Genomic DNA, 21,111 nt, shown 5'->3' with positions numbered 1-21,111 from the left:
GTATCACTGCTGCCTCACAGCAAGGAGGTCCTGGGTTTGAATCCCCGTCGGCCGGGGCCTCCCTGTGCAGAGTTTGCATGTTCTCCCCGTGTCTGCGTGGGTTTCCTCCGGGTACTCCGGTTTCCTCCCACAGTCCAAAGACATGCACATTAGGCTGATTGGAGAGTCTAAATTGCCCGTAGGTATGAGTGTGTGAGTGAATGGTGTGTGTGCCCTGCGATAGACTGGCGACCTGTCCAAGGTGTATTCCTGCCTTTCGCCCAATGTATGCTGGGATAGGCTCCAGCCCCCCTGCGACCCTGATCAGGATAAGCGGGTTCAGATAATGGATGGATGGATGGATGGATGGATGGATGGATGGATGGGATTAAGTAGGCCTCTATTAGGCCTTTCTCACCGACGAGGCTCCATGCCGGTTCCGGTTCCCGAACCTAATTTTGAAACGGCCGGCGCGTTCAGACCGGAAATAAATTGGTTCGGAACCTGAAAAGTTGGTTCTCTGCTGGAACCAAAAAATAGTTGGTTTTTCCTAGCGAACCGTGACGTCATCAGTGGGCGTGTCCTATTCTCGGCCTGCCTTGTGCATTGAGCAACGCCCTCCGTTGATGATGGAGGGCGGTGGAACTTCGGTTCTGCTTAAACTGGTATGGACGTGGGCTGGTTCACCAGAAAGCACCAAGGTTGTGAGACTCCAGAACGGAACCAGAGCCAGAACCAGAACCAGAACCGCGTCTGAAAACGGTATCAGTGGAATCTTAGTCTGTTGCTTTTTAAAGCACAAGGATCAGCCATGTACTGTGCCTTTACGGTGTTGTCGACCATAGCGCAACTACATTACCCATTTTGCAATGCAGGAAAAGTGGTTTTAATTTAACTGGTTTAATTTCCCCATCAGTGCAAGATTGCACAAATAAGCCTACTACAATAGGTGCAACGTGCAAAACGGAGATGTTGAAGAATCCAGGTGGCCTTAAAAAATTCTATATGGGTGGTGTAGCTTAATTCCACTAATATTAAGCCAGAATGGAATGTGTTGGATCAATTAAAATCAAGTGGCTTCATATGCAAATAACCATTACAATGCAAAATAGTTCATTTGTTTAATGAGAATGCAAAAAAGAAAGCAAAGTAAAATAAAACTTCATTTTTGTAACAGAAATTATGAAAACTAATGATATTATCCACGCTTAAGAACATATTTGATCCATCTCCTGTAGCTGGGAATGTTCATATAAACATCTGGGGTCCTGGAATCTCCACAACGCTGTCCTGAGAAGGAAACGGAGCCAGCTGCCTTCCCATCACACACCAGTGGACCTCCTGAATCCCCCTGAAATGTGCAGTATGGCGAGGTTAGGAGTACTGAAACACAAACATACTGCGCACACACAGCTAATCTAGGCGGATCTAAGAGGATTTATGCAGTGATTTCATACTCATATTATTGTACTTTAGTCAGACTGCTTATTTTCAGATCATAACCTGCTCTCATGTCTTTAAATGAACAACGAAAGAAGCGTCTGTTTTGGTTGTAGGATACATACCGAACAAAAGCCTTGGAATTGGCGCTGGCCTGTCGCGCACACCATGCGCTTGGTGATCTTAACGCTGCCTCTCCACAGTTTTGCACACTTCTTCTGTCCGATGATGGTGGTGTTCACCTCTTGCAGTTTGTTCGGGAGGGTGCCATTATCACCCACATCCCCCCAGCCTGCAGTGCTGCACACCTTGCCTGGTGGCAGTCGCTGAGTCATCAAAGGGATCACCTGGACAAATTTAGTCAGCTTCGCCTTCCCATTCAGCTAGCAGAAACAAGAGGGGGGAGAAAAAGCTTACGCTACGCTCTCAGAAAACAAAAAGATATGTAAAGTGCCTAAAAAAAACGCTTGTCACTGGGGTGGTATCCAAAGCTATTAAACTGGGTTTTCATACCTTGAGTAGCATGATGTCATTGGCTTCCAAGTTGTATTTTGGGTGTGGGTAGAATCGCTTTATGTACAGCGCCTGTTGAGTTGATTCGCGTGAATTTAGGGAGTGAGCACCCAGGACGACTCTGTATCGCCTGAAACTGAAAAAGTGGTTGGATTAAGCTGCATTTACCGTAGAGGAACTCCCCTGATCTTTTGCTGGTGTTCATTTCAGCCTAATCACTACTTTCACTTGCTGTATTAGTTGGAGCTGAGAGAAAAAAAGAGCCAGGTAAAAAGTACTGAATAGCGATGATTGGCTACCATCTGGCTAAACAACCCCAGTGCTGTCTTACAAGTGCATTTGCCTGCCTGCCATCTTAAAAGAAAAGGTTAAAATATGCTAAATGGACTGCAATTATACAGTGCTTTTAGCCAAAGCACTTTACAATTGTCTCTCAGTCCCGCGTGGCGACTGGCTGCCATGCAAGGCACCAATCAGCTCGTTGAGAGTGATTGGGGGTTGGGTGTCTCGCTCAGGGACACTTCTGCACATCCAGGGCGGGGGATCGAACCGCCAAATCAGCGACTGCTAGTGCCACCCCCGAAAATGCTTACTATATGCACAGAGCATATCTGTAAATATAAACAACTGCATTTCATACTCATACTGTGCAGTACTTTTTTAAAAATATGAATTTGGTCTTAGATGGTTTTTTGGGGGTTTTTTTTCCAGTAGCATGTCAGTAAAAAACAAGCGCATTTGAGATTTCCAAACAGAATTTTCACAGAATTGTTTTGCATTTTGTAAAATAAAGTAACGTGTTAAGTTATGAAGCCAGAAGCAAGCGAGACGGCCAAAGTCTGCAGAAGGACTGAGGCAAGTTGAACAATATGTTTGGAAAAAACCCAGCAGCTGATCTTTTATGGAGCTACAGGGCAGTGCACCTAAGAGAACCTTCAGTGCTCTTTACAACACACTTTTTGATGTATTGTAAAGAGCAGATCACTTTCCGTTCATTTCGTCTTCACTTGTGCTCTCAAAGCATCTTCACTTCAATTATTTTACATGCGCCCAATACTTTTGCACAGTACTTTATATAAAGTGTAAAGCTGAACACTCATCTCACTAGCTTTAGCTGGTGTTAATTTTTACAATGTAACAAGGAAAACTCACCCATTACAGTGGGCAGCCGTGAGCACAAAATCCTCCCTGACCAGAATTCCTCCACATAGATGACTCTTGCCCACTTGCAGGGAAACCATGTAGGGGCGGGAATGGGGTGCAGCATCAGTACCCCCCACGATACCCACTCTGTCCTCTTCAGCTGCTTGGGGATAGTGGCAAGAGAAACGTTACACACGCCACCACTCAAAGATCATTCCACTACTGTAAGATTCTCCTGCTGATTTGGTTATCAATATTGAACTATTGAATTCAGAGTGATGATGAGCTTTTAGCTTATTTCAGTTTTGTTCTTATGTAATGTAGACTCAACGTGTTCCAAACACCAAGTTATCTCACAATGTTATGTACAGTGCAACTTTCATAACAAATAATTAAAAAAATACTTCCAGAGGTAATGGTGCTCGCGAGAGACTATGAACTGGGCAGGCTTGCCGTATAACAAGGTACAAATCTGTAGTAGTTCAGGTGCTGTTCGGAACATTGTGAGCTAACACGGTCTTCTGAACACAGGGAAGTTGCGCAGTTATTTGTTGTTTTCTCTATAATTATCGTTCATTATGAATTCATATTGATTAAAGTGTTTTAATGTCTGGGATAGGCAATAAGCAACAATAATCATAAACCACATTCATCAGGAGAAAAACAACCATTGAACGGATATTAACTTCTGGTGGAAGTGCCTGCTTCCCATTCGGAACACAGTGAGTATGTTAGCGTAAAAATGGACACTTTCCACTGCCATCTTATGAAATTCCATTTAATATACAGCTGAAAAATTCATTTATTGACTGTCTTTCACCTGCAATGCCAGTGAAAAGTAATGAATGGCTTATGATTCTTCTTCTTTTGCTGTGGGAATTCAAAGCACATAAATTGAGCTGTTAAGAAAAATAAATCTGACTTACCACTCTGTGCAATATACAGTGCCACAAACACACACAATAAGAAAGCCATGGTCAAGCTGTATTGTTCACCAGGGGATGCAAGTGATTTTAAATATACGGTATTGGATTGATTCCTAGTCATCGCAGAAAAGGAAGTTATAACTAACTTGAGACATCACCTTGACCACAAACGGTTTCAGCAAACCAGGCACTGTTTCACAATCAAAAGATGTGCTGTCTTTGCAGTAGCCTGCTTCATTAGCATCTTAATGTAAGTTATTTTTCTTTACTACAAGTACTAAACTATAGACAAGTCAAATGCTCCAATGCCTAGCGTAAAAGTCTCTAATGCAAACATATTTCCCATAATTGTATTGTAATGTTGAATGTTCTGTGCGTCTCTTATCCGTGAAGTGAAAGAGAAAGTATACTTTATTAAAATAAGTAACGGCATGCGGACACTGTAAAATGTTCAGTGTTAAATCATATGATACTCACTGGCAGTACTAGCTGTACCGATGTACACTGTATTTCTATGCACCAAGTTATACCAAGGTAGGGAATGGCGCCGATGCAGTACCAAATGTTGATGCGTGTTGTATACACACATTATTTAAATACAACACACAACACAGCTGCACTCGCCTCGGAGTGACGGCGGTCGCGGGAACTTGAGACGACACGGCTTGTAGAAGGCGTATCACTCTTTAATATCCTGATCTTCCCGGGCCGCCGAGCGACGGGGACGTTGCGGTGAATCCACGGCAACATCGGTGATCGGATTATATATGCTACAATTGGCTACCTAATTGGGAGAAAATGGGGGCAAATCAGAAGCCGAAAAAAAAAAAAAAAAATTAAGTGAAAAGTGAAAAGAAATCAAACACAGTGGAAGTGGAAGTTTTTTTTCTCACTGAAAATATTTTCTGTTTTTGAGTCGATACAGATTATTGTGGCTGTTTAAAATTAGAAACTATTATGCATTCGCAGAACCCTTGCTGTGAAAAAGACACTGACATTACCTTGATTTGTGTAGTCTGGATTTCCAAATTGGTCCCACCACACTTGTTTTGCCACCCACATGTTACAAAATAAGGTTAAAAAAAAACTTGTTGCTAAAGCAGTGGCATCTTAAAATAGGTTTCAGAGTTATAACTGTGAGTTTTAACGCTTTCAAATGGTATATCCTGCCACCATAGTGATTGAAACTTGCACAGTGAAAAATGGAACCAGCCCAGCCCTGGTGAGACTTAAGAGGTTAAAAGAACACCTAACTTTAAAATATAAATCTTTATTAGAAATAACATTGTATGGAATACAGTAAAAGCCAGGTTACTAACGTTTTCCATATCTCTCACTCACTCACACTTTCAGACTTGAGGGTGTCACAACTTTAGGAGTGAAATCTTGGTCAGATCTTGTGAAATGAAATGGTCAACAGGCAAGGGCACAGTTGTGAAATGGTATTCAATATTTGAATGTCTTCCCCTTTTCATTTGCTTCAACTATAACTATAGTGTTTTGAAAAAGTATTTGCCCCCTCTGTGATTTCCACTGAATGGTTTCAGATCTTTAGACAAAATGTAATATTACACAAAGGGAACATGAATAAACACAAAACACGTTCTTTAAAAGACTATTTAGGAATTTAATCCCACTTTTCTTTCTAGAACTGCTCTAATGCAGACAAATTCTTAGGTTTGGTATGCTGGAATTTCCAGAAGAGATGAGAAAAAAAAAGTTGTTGAAATATATCAATCAGCCTAGAAAGTCAGCCCAGGTCGGCTCATGTCACCCCACTTCTCACTGGCCTCCACTGGCTTCCTATTGCCGCACACATCCGATTCAAGGCCCTAGTGTTGGCATTTCAGGCTGCTAAGGGGACTGCCCCACCTTACATACAATCCTTGATCACTCCCTACTCCCCAGCTAGACCACTCCGGTCTGCCAGCTCTGGTCGCCTTATGGTTCCCTCCCTAGCAGAATCCCTCCCCCTATTTCGATGCAGACTAAAAACATACCTTTTCAAACTCTACCTTAGTCCTCCCTCCTGATTTCCCCCGCCCCCCTTTCTGATATCCCTATCGCCCTTGTCTAACCCCCCCCCCAAAGAAATTGCACTTATGATGTCTATATGTTTAGAACAGCAGTTCATGTGTATTTTCCTAGTTATGGATGTGATGCTTTGACTTGTGGAAGAACCTATGCACTTCGCTTTGGATTAAAAGCGTCTGCCAAATGACTAAAATGTAAATGTAGAAAGGGTTCATTAAAACTTGACTCCTTGACCTTTCAGTTCTTGGAAGTCGCTCAACAGACCACAGATTCAGTATCACTGGGAACTGCATTCATCATACCACATATTGTTTATATGAAGAGAAGGTTGTGAAGATTATAAGATAACACAAGAGTTCAAAATCTCAGGATCTAGGTAACACACCGACTATGCACAGCACACACACAGTACACACACACATACACACACACACACACACACACACACACACATTAGGGTTGTGACAAATTGCAAATACAGTCTCAATAGTTTTAAGGATGTATTTATTTTGAGTGCTATATCAGTCAGTGGTGATGATGTGGATTACCTCTGAAAATCATATTAACAAAGAGACAATATAAAACAGAATGGTAAGTAATAATAGTTCACTGCTTATTGTGTGGATGTGCTGCTCTGTGGAGATTGAGAGTTTTGAGAATATTCAGAAGAGTTCGCCTCTGTTGCTCTTTCATTATCTGGTTGGTGAGTCGCAAACAGTGGCAAAAGATTGCTAAATTTGAAACGGTTAATGGCAGTTGAGGTTAGTGTTTTCATAACACATTCTGAAGCAAGGCCTCCACCTTCTGTAGATTCACACTCAGCTAAGAGGCCTTTCATTTGAGCCTGGAACTGTGATGTCAGCCAGAAGCTGGCGTCTGTTTGCGTCTCTACAGCAGTGGATTTCCATGCATTTTCATCCTTGGTTGTTTTTTCAGTTATTTTGGGTAATGGTAAGAATAGGCATCTCTGTATGCTCATATTTATTGTGCATGAGAAGGTATTGTAGTTGCTTCAAGGGGGTGGTCACAATTTAGAGTAGAATATGGAAGACGGCAAGCGCTCAAATTCCGCACGTCTTCCTGTTCTAGACTAGCCCACAAGAGCACTTTGATCGCATGATTACATTCAAGCACCACATAGCAGAGCTGTTTGCTTTGATGACGTTTCTTCACATCAATCCCTCACCACATCAAGAGCAGTGTGTTCCATTTTCTCACCACAGGTTTAACATTCATTAATGCTGTGAATAATGACTCAGATAAATGACAATGTGCATTAAATGAGAACAGAACAAACACAATAAGTCTGTATGTCATATTTGCATGAGTTTTATTTAAATAAATTGCATAGGGGTAGACAAAAGAAACACAGAACTCTTTTAAACATGCAGTGTCTAGTTTGAAAATGGAATGGAATTTTGTTTCTGGCTGATAGAAATGACTAGATATGTGATGAATAAGACTGACTGAAGTATATTCTTAGTAGAACTGGAATAGCTCTTGTGATGACAGATGCATTCACCATCTTTTGTCACAGAGAGATAAAGACAGGCATTACCACTGAACCTCCACCCTCTCCACATACAGTAAGAGTGGAAAAGACTAAGACAAAGGAAGGTTTTTGACATACTTCTTGATCCAGGGCACAAACTTTGAGATCTGAGTATAAACATTGGGACGATTTGGGTAGCTGCAATTTCTTTTGTAGTTGAAGGAAACGATTCCCACTGCTTGTTTACTGCACACCAGTGGACCCCCTGAGTCTCCCTGCAAGAGACACATTTTGAAGATGTAAGGAATTGTGGAAAACACAATATTCATTTTTACACCTTGCTTCTTTTCTGCTCTTTATATTTCCAAGCAGTGTAACATGGACCAAATTAGTAGTTGCCTAAAAAAGTATTACACAATTGGCTTTCTTTTCTTTCAGTTGACTGGCATTGTTCATGTGTGTTTTTAATGTATGTTGAGAGGTATAGTTGTCCCCTAATCTTCTGGATCAGTCTGTATCACTGATAAAAAGATGCACAAACCTGGCATGCCCCGTTTTTGGTCTCGTACCCTCCAGCGCAGATTGTGTTTTCTGGCAGGACTCCATTCCACTGTTTCTGGCAGATGTCACGGTTAATGGTGGACACGCCAACAATTTGAAGGTCTGTGACGAAAGGTTCCCTTCCAGTTGAGCCCCAGCCTGCCACGGTACACTTTATGTTCGAACCAATGGTTTTATTCTTCCTTGGAATTTTAATTGTTTTTACATTTTTGCTTAATTTGGGTTTTTTTGATAGCTGGAGAAACACAAAAAAAAACCAGGAAGTTAATTGTTTAATTGCAGCTGTTTTACCTCAAAGAATCAATACTGACTGCCTGATAAAAAAACCCTGGATCTACAGTATTGACAATTTTCATTTTTTTGGTCTGGGTGTAAGCAAACATAGTTATTGAATACAGGATACTGTAGATGGAGACAGGTAAGTGAACTGGGTGGGGGACAGTATAGCTGGAGCCATGGGGAACTGAACTGGGTAGATTTGCTTCCCAGTTGGGGCAATGTGTTTCTACCCTTGAAATGGGTACTTGCCCAAAACATTTGTGCACACACAAACAAATAATAATAAAAAAAAACAACGTTCATGTTAGTGCTTTCACCTCACTCAATTTATACTATTTGCAGGACCAGCACTGAGATATATTTGACATTGAGTTGAGCACAATTATTTTTATAACTTTCAATTTACTTAGTATAAACTGCTTCAGTAAAAACGTTAAGCTAGACCATACCTTTAGGAGCATGATGTCACTGCCACCACCCGGCGTTTTTTTGTATTCTTTGGGCTTTATTACTTCCCTCACAGGGATTCTCAGAGTATTCTCAGAGTTACCCTCCTGAATGTCATGAGAGCCGAGAACCACACTCATGTTTTTCCTGGAAAGCAAGTCGAAAGCATGCCAGCGTTAGCATTAGACCATTGTGCACTGGATTGTTACTCTTTTTAAAATGTTTTCAATAATATCTGGCAAATCTACTTAGTCTTGTCTTTGTTTCAGTTTTTAATGCACTTTGGTGAATCCGTTTGGTTATGTATATGACCCAGGTTTGGTAAGCATACATGTAAAACCTTTTGTGATGTTATTCCTGGGTATCAAACTCACAACCCTTCTGGCCTTTCTGGAGCATAGGCAATTACCCTGCTGAAAAGTTTTTGAAACATTTGGTGATCTGACTTGACCAGTTCAGGCAAGCTCCCAGCTGGACATGGTTTAGCTGCTTGACCAGTTCACACCAGCTCCCAGTTGTACATGGTTGGACCAGCTCAAGCTATGTTTTGAAGGAGCTTATATGTGTTTGACCAGCTACCAGCTAAGACAAGCTACCAGAACGAACTGGTTGACCAGCTCATACCCAGTTAAACCAGCTCATGACCAGCTGGTCAAGCTGGCATAGCTGGATATTACAGCAGGGTAAGTACAGTACAAAAGCAAAGGTCCTACATGAAGGATGAACACTGCAGAGACTACATTGTGCATTGTGAAGAAGGAAAGAGATTTTACCCTTTGTCACAATGTGCTGCAGTGAGCACAAAATCAGGAGATATCAGGAATCCTCCACATATATGCTTCCTGTCTTTCTGCACAGAAGCCATGTACTGCAAGGAGCCCTTCTGAGCCTTTTTCCCATTGATGATCTCCACACCAACAGAAGCTGAATGATCGGAGGAAACACAAGTGCTCAGTTGTTGTTGTTTCTCCCACACGAGTTAAGTGTCACTGACAGATTTCATACAAATCTTCTGTAAAGAGAGACTCTGGTGTACAGTATATGAATGTAGTTTTATCTTCCTACAGAACAAAAGAACAAAAGACCCAGAACAAAACAAAATATTGATTTTATTTTTCTTTAAAAAACAGTACGGAGTAGGAGGAAGTGAATACTCATTAGGTCCTACCCCTCATCAATTCATTATGAGCTCAAATAAAATCATTTATTGAATGTCCCTTGTAGTGCAGGTTTCAGTTATTACATATGTGGTTCTTCAGATGAAGACCACCCAGCTAATGCAAAATGTTCTCACAATGTCACTGGTATGTTGTATCAATGTTATAACATTGAGACTGATGTCTCCAGGGAGAAATAATTATTTGCCAACTGGAAGACGTCATCTCAATGATCTTGTTACAGACAGGTACACATTCTTAGTGCTGGGACTTACCTCCTTGAGCCAAGTCGATCAGGAGAGCCACGACCAGGGGAGTCAGGAGAGGTGCAGTCATGGTGTCAGGGAGACTGTCAAACGCTTTGGACTAGAGTCAGCACGCTCTCACAATTAACGTTTAACTGCTGCCCTTTTAGTGATGGCTTTCGGGAAGCTGCGGACCCCTGTGAGGTTTTTATTAGTAAGCATTTCTTCCGAGAAGCCCCTCCTTCGACTTGTTGCAGAAACCCCAGCATGGAGCACTGGCTTCAGAGATGTCAAGTGGAGCAGATTGAGGTCAGATTGTCAAAAGCAGTACATAGGTCACGCATTTTATTTTCACACTAGGTTTTTTTTCTTTTTGCCAATGACTACCGCCATTGTCTGTAACTGAATGAGTGACTGACTTACTCCCCGTTCTTCAAATGCGATACACATGATGTGTAACAAGAATATGGCTGCAAGTACCTCACCAACACAGGAACAATCACAGACGCAAACGCCAGCACGAGGTCAGGAAGTAATAAAAACTACTCGGGGTAGGGGAAGGGAAAACGAAACCTTCACAGAATAGCACACCCACTGAGAACCTGGGCCATGAACCATGCACTTGCTCACATGTGACCTGTAGTGCACTTCAGTCCAGAAGGTGGGGGAATGCACTTGAAGTTAAGCGAAGAGGCCTTTCATTTGAGACTGGAACTGTGATATGAGCCAGAAGCTGGTGTCTGTTTGCGTTTCTACAGCAGTGGATTTCCATGCATTTTCATCCTTGGTTGTTTTTTCAGTTATTTTGTGTAATGGTAAGAAGAGGCATCTCTGTATGATAGTATTTATTGTGCATGAGAAGGTATTGTAGTTGCTTCAAGGGGGTGGTCACAATTTAGAGTAGAATATGGAAGACGGCAAGCGCTCAAATTCCGCACATCTTCCTGTTCTAGACTAGCCCACAAGAGCACTTTGATTGCATGATTACATTCAAGCACCACATAGCAGAGCTGTTTGCTTTGATGACGTTTCTTCACATCAATCCCTCACCGCATCAAGAGCAGTGTTTTCCATTTTCTCACCACAGGTTTAACATTCATTAATGCTGTGAATAATGACTTAGATAAATGACAATGTGCATTAAATGAGAACAGAACAAACACAATAAGGCTGTATGTCATATTTGCATAAGTTTTATTGAAGTAAATTGCATGGGGGTAGGCAAAAGAAACACGGAACTCTTTTAAACATGCAGTGTCTAGTTTGAAAATTGAATGGAATTTTGTTTCTGACTGATAGAAATGACTAGATATGTGATGAATAAGACTGACTGAAGTATATTCTTAGTAGAACTAGAATAGCTCTTGTGATGACAGATGCATTCACCATCTTGTGTCCCAGAGAGATAAAGACAGGCATTACCACTGAACCTCCACCCTCTCCACATACAGTAAGAGTGGAAAAGACTAAGACAAAGGAAGGTTTTTGACATACTTCTTGATCCAGGGCACAAACTTTGAGATCTGAGTATAAACATTGGGTTTATTTGGGTAGCTGCAAGTTCCGGTGTTGAAGGAAACAATTCCCACTGCTAGGTTACTGCACACCAGTGGACCCCCTGAGTCTCCCTGCAAGAGACATATTTTCAAGATGTAAGGAATTGTGGAAAACAGAATATTCATTTTTTACACCTTGCTTCTTTTCTGCTCTTTATATTTGCAAGCAGTGTAACATGAACCAAATTAGTAGTTGCCTAAAAAAGTATTACACAATAGGTTTTCTTTTCTTTCAGTTGTCTGGCATTGTTCATGTGTGTTTTTAATGTATGCTGACAGGTAGACTTGTCCCCTAATCTTCTGGATCAGTCTGTATCACTGATAAAAAGATGCACAAACCTGGCATGCCCCGTTTTTGGTCTCGTACCCTCCAGCGCAGATTGTGTTTTCTGGCAGGACTCCATTCCACTGTTTCTGGCAGATGTCACGGTTAATGGTGGACACGCCAACAATTTGAAGGTCTGTGACGAAAGGTTCCTTTCCAGTTGAGCCCCAGCCTGCCACGGTACACTTTATGTTCGAACCAATGGTTTTATTCTTCCTTGGAATTTTAATTGTTTTTACATTTTTGCTTAATTTGGGTTTTTTTGATAGCTGGAGAAACACAAAAAAAAACCAGGAAGTTAATTGTTTAATTGCAGCTGTTTTACCTCAAAGAATCAATACTGACTGCCTGATAAAAAAACCCTGGATCTACAGTTTTGACAATTTTCATTTTTTTGGTCTGGGTGTAAGCAAACATAGTTATTGAATACAGGATACTGTAGATGGAGACAGGTAAGTGAACTGGGTGGGGGACAGTATAGCTGGAGCCATGGGGAACTGAACTGGGTAGATTTGCTTCCCAGTTGGGGCAATGTGTTTCTACCCTTGAAATGGGTACTTGCCCAAAACATTTGTGCACACATAAACAAATAATAGTTTTAAAAAACAACGTTCATGTTAGTATTTTCACCTCACTCAATTTATACTATTTGCAGGACCAGCACTGAGATATATTTGACATTGAGCTGAGCACAATTACTTTTATAACTTTCAGTTTACTTAGTATGATCTGCTTCAGTAAAAACGTTAAGCTAGACCATACCTTTAGGAGCATGATGTCACTGCCGCCACCCGGCTTTATGTATTCTTTGGGCTTTATTACTTCCCTCACAGGGATTCTCAGAGCATTCCTGTTACCGTCCTGAATGTCATGAGAGCCGAGAACCACACTCATGTTTTTCCTGGAAAGCAAGTCGAAAGCACGCCAGCGTTAGCATTAGACCATTGTGCACTGGATTGTTACTCTTTTTAAAATGTTTTCAATAATATCTGGCAAATCTACTTAGTCTTGTCTTTGTTTCAGTTTTTAATGCACTTTGGTGAATCCGTTTGGTTATGTATATGACCCAGGTTTGGTAAGCATACATGTAAAACCTTTTGTTATGTTATTCCTGGGTATCAAACTCACAACCCTTCTGGCCTTTCCAGAGCATAGGCAATTACCCTGCTGAAAAACGTTTTTGAAACATTTGGTGATCTGACTTGACCAGTTCAGGCCAGCTCCCAGCTGGACATGGTTTAGCTGCTTGACCAGTTCACACCAGCTCCCAGGTGTACATGGTTGGACCAGCTCAAGCTATGTTTTGAAGGAGCTTATATGTGTTTGACCAGCTACCAGCTCGGACAAGCTACCAGAACAAGCTAGTTGACCAGCTCATACCCAGCTAAACCAGCTCATGACCAGCTGGTCAAGCTGGCATAGCTGGATATTTACAGCAGGGTAAGTACAGTACAAAAGCAAAGGTCCTACATGAAGGATTAACACTGCAGAGACTACATTGTGCATTGTGAAGAAGGAAAGAGATTTTACCCTTTGTCACAATGTGCTGCAGTGAGCACAAAATCAGGAGATATCAGGAATCCTCCACATTTATGCTTCCCGTCTTTCTGAACCGAAGCCATGTACTGCAAGGAGCCCTTCTGAGCCTTTTTCCCATTGATGATCTCCACACCAACAGAAGCTGAATGATCAGAGGAAACACAAGTGCTCAGTTGTTGTTGTTTCTCCCACACGAGTTAAGTGTCACTGACAGATTTCATACAAATCTTCTGTAAAGAGAGACTCTGGTGAACAGTATATGAATGTAGTTTTATCTTCCTACAGAACAAAAGAACAAAAGACCCAGAACAAAACAAACAAAAAAATGTTGCAGTGAAAATATCTTCAAAAATATTATTGATTTTATTTTTCTTTAAAAAACAGTACATTGAAAAGGAGTAGGAGGAAGTGAATACTCATTAGTTCCTACCCCTCATCAATTCATTATGAGCTCAAATAAAATCATTTATTGATTGTCCCTTGTAGTGCAGGTTTCAGTTATTACATATGTGGTTCTTCAGATGAAGACCACCCAGCTAATGCAAAATGTTCTCACAATGTCACTGGTATGTTTTGTCAATGTTATAACATTGAGACTGATGTCTCCAGGGAGAAATAATTATTTGCCAGGTCCCAACTGGAAGACGTCATCTCAATGATCTTGTTACAGACAGGTACACATTCTTAGTGCTGGGACTTACCTCCTTGAGCCAAGGCGATCAGGAGAGCCACGACCAGGGGAGTCAGGAGAGGTGCAGTCATGGTGTCAGGGAGACTGTCAAACGCTTTGGACTAGAGACAGCACGCTCTCACAATTAACGTTTAACTGCTGCCCTTTTAGTGATGGCTTTCGGGAAGCTGCGGACACCTGTGAGGTTTTTATTAGTAAGCTGCTGACATTTCTTCAGAGAAGCCCCTCCTTCGACTTGTTGCAGAAACCCCAGCGTGGAGCACTGGCTTCAGAGATGTCAAGTGGAGCAGATTGAGGTCAGATTGTCAAAAGCAGTACATAGGTCACGCATTTTATTTTCACACTAGGTTTTTTTTCTTTTTGCCAATGACTACCGCCATTGTCTGTAACTGAATGAGTGACTGACTTACTCCCCGTTCTTCAAATGCGATGCACATGATGTGTAACAAGAATATGGCTGCAAGTACCTCACCAACACAGGAACAATCACAGACGCAAACGCTAGCATGAGGTCAGGAAGTAATAAAAACTACTCGGGGCAGGGGAAGGGAAAACGAAACCTTCACAGAATAGCACACCCACTGAGAACCTGGGCCATGAACCATGCACTTGCTCACATGTGACCTGTAGTGCACTCCAGTCCAGAAGGTGGGGGAATGCACTTGAAGTTAAGCGAAGAGGCCTTTCATTTGAGACTGGAACTGTGATATGAGCCAGAAGCTGGTGTCTGTTTGCGTTTCTACAGCAGTGGATTTCCATGCATTTTCATCCTTGGTTGTTTTTTCAGTTATTTTGTGTAATGGTAAGAATAGGCATCTCTGTATGCTCATATTTATTGTGCATGAGAAGGTATTGTAGTTGCTTCAAGGGGGTGGTCACAATTTAGAGTAGAATATAGAAGACGGCAAGCGCTCAAATTCCGCACGTCTTCCTGTTCTAGACTAGCCCACAAGAGCACTTTGATTGCATGATTACATTCAAGCACCACATAGCAGAGCTGTTTGCTTTGATGACGTTTCTTCACATCAATCCCTCACCGCATCAAGAGCAGTGTTTTCCATTTTCTCACCACAGGTTTAACATTCATTAATGCTGTGAATAATGACTTAGATAAATGACAATGTGCATTAAATGAGAATAGAACAAACACAATAAGGCTGTATGTCATATTTGCATAAGTTTTATTGAAGTAAATTGCATAGGGGTAGGCAAAAGAAACACGGAACTCTTTTAAACATGCAGTGTCTAGTTTGAAAATTGAATGGAATTTTGTTTCTGACTGATAGAAATGACTAGATATGTGATGAATAAGACTGTGAGACGGGTGCGTGGGGGTTGGACCCAAAATGCACGACTCAGAAACAATAGTAATATAAAGACCCCTCGGGGCTTTATTCGGGACGAATCCCAGGGGAGTAGTCAACACAAGCAAAGTCCATACACGTAGATCCAGCCAAACAAAAAGTAAACAAACAAAAAGCACGGTGCCGAGGGAAGAGGCAAACTCGTAGTCGGTAGACGTGCAGGGAGGTCCGGTAGCAGGAGAGCTGTCAGCGAGGCAGATGAACAGACGGACGGCAGGCAGAGGCGTAGTCGTGGACGAAGCGGGAGTCGAAACCATGAAACAATCAGCGAAGCAAAAGTACAAAAACGGTAGGCGAGGACGGAGTCAAAAAACAAACGATGGTCACAAAACAGAAATCAATAAACAATGGTCGGTAACAGGCTTGGATCGTAACGTGTAATCAATAGTGGTAAATGCTCAAGAGTTGCGTGGTAAACAGAGGCAGACAATTTCGCGAAGAACAGTTGTGCGACTGGGCTATAAATGCGGGTGTAGACAGGTGTAGACAATTAGTTAGAGCGTAGCAAGGAAATGGAAAACAGGTGCGATGGATGACAAGTTTAACAAGGAGATTAGTAATCGTTAGTAATAAACCTATCCTGCCCTAGCATTAGTAAATTAGTAAATGACATGCACGAGAAACGTAAGGTAACATGAACACATGATTAGTCTTGTTAGTTTCTACCCAATCCTGATCTAGCGTTAGTCGTTTTAGTAAATAGACAAATGGAAATAATTAGGGAGTGAATGACAGAAGGAGCGAGAGAGAAAAGGCGGAACGCAAGGTTTGCGGAAAGACATGTAAAAGTGTATGCATAAACAACGACCAGTTAACGTAACAATAAACATAAATCAAAACATAATACAAAACGAAACTAAGACGATAACCATTCAACATAACAAGGTAATATAATCGTAACGAAACATAACTAGACATGACGAGAAAATAAATCGTAACAAGAAATAAACTAAACAACATGACGAACCTAGACTAACATAATACATGATAAGACACTACGTGACTAAGACAACATGAATAAACATAAAACATGGCGAGACAGACCTGAAACGTGACAGACTGACTGAAGTATATTCTTAGTAGAACTGGAATAGCTCTTGTGATGACAGATGCATTCACCATCTTGTGTCCCAGAGAGATAAAGACAGGCATTACCACTGAACCTCCACCCTCTCCACATACAGTAAGAGTGGAAAGGACTAAGACAAAGGAAGGTTTTTGACATACTTCTTGATCCAGGGCACAAACTTTGAGATCTGAGTATAAACATTGGGTTTATTTGGGTAGCTGCAAGTTCCGGCGTTGAAGGAAACAATTCCCACTGCTAGGTTACTGCACACCAGTGGACCCCCTGAGTCTCCCTGCAAGAGACACATTTTGAAGACGTAAGGAATTGTGGAAAACACAATATTCATTTTTTACACCTTGCTTCTTTTCTGCTCTTTATATTTGCAAGCAGTGTAACATGAACCAAATTAGTAGTTGCCTAAAAAAGTATTACACAATAGGTTTTCTTTTCTTTCAGTTGTCTGGCATTGTTCATGTGTGTTTTTAATGTATGCTGACAGGTAGACTTGTCCCCTAATCTTCTGGATCAGTCTGTATCACTGATAAAAAGATGCACAAACCTGGCATGCCCCGTTTTTGGTCTCGTACCCTCCAGCGCAGATTGTGTTTTCTGGCAGGACTCCATTCCACTGTTTCTGGCAGATGTCACGGTTAATGGTGGACAAGTCAACAATTTGAAGGTCTGTGACGAAAGGTTCTTTTCCAGTTGAGCCCCAGCCTGCCACGGTACACTTTATGTTCGAACCAATGGTTTTATTCTTCCTTGGAATTTTAATTGTTTTTACATTTTTGCTTAATTTGGGTTTTTTTGATAGCTGGAGAAACACAAAAAAAAAACCAGGAAGTTAATTGTTTAATTGCAGCTGTTTTACCTCAAAGAATCAATACTGACTGCCTGATAAAAAAAACCCTGGATCTACAGTATTGACAATTTTCATTTTTTTGGTCTGGGTGTAAGCAAACATAGTTATTGAATACAGGATACTGTAGATGGAGACAGGTAAGTGAACTGGGTGGGGGACAGTATAGCTGGAGCCATGGGGAACTGAACTGGGTAGATTTGCTTCCCAGTTGGGGCAATGTGTTTCTACCCTTGAAATGGGTACTTGCCCAAAACATTTGTGCACACATAAACAAATAATAGTTTCAAAAAACAACGTTCATGTTAGTATTTTCACCTCACTCAATTTATACTATTTGCAGGACCAGCACTGAGATATATTTGACATTGAGCTGAGCACAATTACTTTTATAACTTTCAGTTTACTTAGTATGATCTGCTTCAGTAACAACGTTAAGCTAGACCATACCTTTAGGAGCATGATGTCACTGCCGCCACCCGGCTTTATGTATTCTTTGGGCTTTATTACTTCCCTCACAGGGATTCTCAGAGCATTCCTGTTACCGTCCTGAATGTCATGAGAGCCAAGAACCACACTCATGTTTTTCCTGGAAAGCAAGTCGAAAGCACGCCAGCGTTAGCATTAGACCATTGTGCACTGGATTGTTACTCTTTTTAAAATGTTTTCAATCATATCTGGCAAATCTACTTAGTCTTGTCTTTGTTTTAGTTTTTAATGCACTTTGGTGAATCCGTTTGGTTATGTATATGACCCAGGTTTGGTAAGCATACATGTAAAACCTTTTGTTATGTTATTCCTGGGTATCAAACTCACAACCCTTCTGGCCTTTCCAGAGCATAGGCAATTACCCTGCTGAAAAACGTTTTTGAAACATTTGGTTATCTGACTTGACCAGTTCAGGCCAGCTCCCAGCTGGACATGGTTTAGCTGCTTGACCAGTTCACACCAGCTCCCAGGTGTACACGGTTGGACCAGCTCAAGCTATGTTTTGAAGGAGCTTATATGTGTTTGACCAGCTACCAGCTCGGACAAGCTACCAGAACGAGCTAGTTGACCAGCTCATACCCAGCTAAACCAGCTCATGACCAGCTGGTCAAGCTGGCATAGCTGGATATTTACAGCAGGGTAAGTACAGTACAAAAGCAAAGGTCCTACATGAAGGATGAACACTGCAGAGACTACATTGTGCATTGTGAAGAAGGAAAGAGATTTTACCCGTTGTCACAATGTGCTGCAGTGAGCACAAAATCAGGAGATATCAGGAATCCTCCACATTTATGCTTCCCGTCTTTCTGCACAGAAGCCATGTAATCAAAGGAGCCCTTCTGAGCCTTTTTCCCATTGATGATCTCTACACCAACAGAAGCTGAATGATCAGAGGAAACACAAGTGCTCAGTTGTTGTTGTTTCTCCCACACGAGTTAAGTGTCACTGACAGATTTCATACAAATCTTCTGTAAAGAGAGACTCTGGTGTACAGTATATGAATGTAGTTTTATCTTCCTACAGAACAAAAGAACAAAAGACCCAGAACAAAACAAAAAAAAAATGATGCAGTGAAAATATCTTCAAAAATATTATTGATTTTATTTTTCTTTAAAAAACAGTACATTGAAAAGGAGTAGGAGGAAGTGAATACTCATTAGTTCCTACCCCTACCTCAATTCATTATGAGCTCAAATAAAATCATTTATTGATTGTCCCTTGTAGTGCAGGTTTCAGTTATTACATATGTGGTTCTTCAGATGAAGACCACCCAGGTAATGCAAAATGTTCTCACAATGTCACTGGTATGTTTTGTCAATGTTATAACATTGAGACTGATGTCTCCAGGGAGAAATAATTATTTGCCAGGTCCCAACTGGAAGACGTCATCTCAATGATCTTGTTACAGACAGGCACACATTCTTAGTGCTGGGACTTACCTCCTTGAGCCAAGGCGATCAGGAGAGCCACAACCAGGGGAGTCAGGAGAGGTGCAGTCATGGTGTCAGGGAGACTGTCAAACGCTTTGGACTAGAGACAGCAGGCTCTCACAATTAACGTTTAACTGCTGCTAGTGATGGCTTTCGGGAAGCTGCGGACACCTGTGAGGTTTTTATTAGTGAGCTGCTGACATTTCTTCAGAGAAGCCCCTCCTTCGACTTGTTGCAGAAACCCCAGCGTGGAGCACTGGCTTCAGAGATGTCAAGTGGAGCAGATTGAGGTCAGATTGTCAAAAGCAGTACATAGGTCACGCATTTTATTTTCACACTAGGTTTTGTTTCTTTTTGCCAATGACTACCGCCATTGTCTGTAACTGAATGAGTGACTGACTTACTCCCCGTTCTTCAAATGCGATGCACATGATGTGTAACAAGAATATGGCTGCAAGTACCTCACCAACACCGGAACAATCACAGACGCAAACACTAGCACGAGGTCAGGATGTAATACAAGAGAGCTGGTGGAATGTGGCAAGAGAGAACAAACATAGAAAGAAATTTGAACACCCTTAGCTGCCTGCATTGTATGATTCATAAACTGATACCACAGATTTCCCTTTATATCATACTCATCCGCCTCCAACCAGGTCTCGTTAGTTTGTGGCGAATGTCTCTTAACTCTTCCTTGGTCATCGGTGGGCAGAGTGGTGTTCCCCTGGTGCTCCTTCTCCAGCATCATGATTACGGGCACGGCAATCAGGAGTGCAATGAGGCCTTGGACTACAAGGCTGACATTGGCACTGCATCCCAATCTGCGGAGGGGGCTAAATTTGCCATCTTCTTGTGACATGTTGGGAGCAGAGGTTGCAAGCATTTGCTCCTTGTTGGTTTGGTTCTCATGAGTGTTTAAACTCCAGGAGAACTAGCGTTTTCCGTGCGTCGGTTGAGGTGGGTCTTTCACCCTGACGCCTCCTTTTGTAGTTCTGCTCTCTTGCAGTGGCTGGCGTGGACCCAGGAGGCACAGTATTCCACTCGTATTGCGGTTGGCACGGTGGGTAAGACCTGGTGTGGTCCTCTCCACATGGGTTGGTTCCACCTTTTCCTCTGAAAGTCTTTTATTACCACCCAAGAAAAGAGTCCCAATGCTTCAGGTTGTGCAGGGGGCTGCTGTCCGGTGCTTGGAGGGCTGCCTTTACCTGCTGACATACAGACTTCAGGTTAGTTGAATACAGTAACTTACCATTCTGGTTTCAGCCAGATCTTGGTCCAACGTTAGTTGATGTCAGCCAGAAGCTGGCGTCTGTTTGCGTCTCTACAGCAGTGGATTTCCATGCATTTTCATCCTTGGTTGTTTCTCAGGTATTTTGTGCAATGGTGAGAATAGGCATCTCTGTATGATAGTATTTATTGTGCATGAGAAAGTGTTATAGTTTCAAGCATCTTCCAAGCAAGGGGGTGGTCACATTGTAGAGTGGAATATGGAAGACGACAAGCGCTCAAATTCCGCACGTCTTCCTGTTCTCTTTCTCTTGGCAAACAGTGATAATATAAACCAGATCACTCC

General features: G+C 41.8%; 4 protein-coding genes and 1 long non-coding RNA gene across 7 annotated transcripts; 1 reads left to right on the top strand and 4 right to left on the bottom strand.

Moving 5' to 3' along the window:
* Positions 1–1,086: 1,086 nt before the first annotated feature.
* LOC133127522 (mast cell protease 1A-like) lies at positions 1,087–4,619 on the bottom strand. Of its 3 annotated transcripts, none has more exons than XM_061240489.1 (5): positions 4,479–4,619; positions 3,085–3,235; positions 1,933–2,068; positions 1,545–1,802; positions 1,087–1,330 (listed from the first exon to the last, which is right to left on the bottom strand). In XM_061240489.1, the coding sequence occupies exons 1-5, from the start codon at positions 4,588–4,590 to the stop codon at positions 1,178–1,180; spliced, it is 810 nt and encodes a 269-aa protein (XP_061096473.1). In that variant the 5' UTR covers positions 4,591–4,619; the 3' UTR covers positions 1,087–1,177. The 3 variants fall into 3 exon arrangements, with proteins under 3 accessions (XP_061096473.1, XP_061096472.1, XP_061096470.1); XM_061240488.1 differs by lacking the exon at positions 4,479–4,619 and adding an exon at positions 4,002–4,143; XM_061240486.1 differs by lacking the exon at positions 4,479–4,619 and adding an exon at positions 4,002–4,137 and having other exon boundaries at positions 3,085–3,238.
* LOC133127536 (uncharacterized) lies at positions 4,176–10,030 on the top strand. The gene is made up of 2 exons (XR_009708633.1): positions 4,176–4,251; positions 9,673–10,030. It is a non-coding gene; the product is annotated as an uncharacterized LOC133127536 (long non-coding RNA).
* Positions 7,352–10,685, bottom strand: LOC133127523 (granzyme B(G,H)-like). Its single transcript, XM_061240490.1, has 5 exons — positions 10,247–10,685; positions 9,588–9,738; positions 8,817–8,961; positions 8,069–8,323; positions 7,352–7,802 (listed from the first exon to the last, which is right to left on the bottom strand). Exons 1-5 carry the CDS (start codon positions 10,305–10,307, stop codon positions 7,638–7,640), a joined length of 777 nt encoding a protein of 258 aa, XP_061096474.1. The 5' UTR covers positions 10,308–10,685; the 3' UTR covers positions 7,352–7,637.
* A 708-nt stretch (positions 10,686–11,393) lies between these two features.
* LOC133127525 (mast cell protease 1A-like) lies at positions 11,394–14,788 on the bottom strand. Its single transcript, XM_061240492.1, has 5 exons — positions 14,338–14,788; positions 13,628–13,778; positions 12,860–12,998; positions 12,112–12,366; positions 11,394–11,844 (listed from the first exon to the last, which is right to left on the bottom strand). The coding sequence occupies exons 1-5, from the start codon at positions 14,396–14,398 to the stop codon at positions 11,683–11,685; spliced, it is 768 nt and encodes a 255-aa protein (XP_061096476.1). The 5' UTR covers positions 14,399–14,788; the 3' UTR covers positions 11,394–11,682.
* Positions 14,789–15,551: 763 nt separating this feature from the next.
* On the bottom strand, positions 15,552–19,949 carry LOC133127527 (mast cell protease 1A-like). Its single transcript, XM_061240494.1, has 5 exons — positions 19,548–19,949; positions 18,838–18,988; positions 18,070–18,208; positions 17,320–17,574; positions 15,552–17,052 (listed from the first exon to the last, which is right to left on the bottom strand). The coding sequence occupies exons 1-5, from the start codon at positions 19,606–19,608 to the stop codon at positions 16,891–16,893; spliced, it is 768 nt and encodes a 255-aa protein (XP_061096478.1). The 5' UTR covers positions 19,609–19,949; the 3' UTR covers positions 15,552–16,890.
* Between the last annotated feature and the right edge of the window lie 1,162 nt (positions 19,950–21,111).

Source organism: Conger conger, chromosome 4 (assembly GCF_963514075.1).
Source record: "Conger conger chromosome 4, fConCon1.1, whole genome shotgun sequence".
NCBI lineage: Eukaryota > Metazoa > Chordata > Actinopteri > Anguilliformes > Congridae > Conger > Conger conger.
The sequence above is the reverse complement of the archived record's forward strand: the minus strand, read 5'-3'. Positions and strand labels throughout refer to the sequence as shown.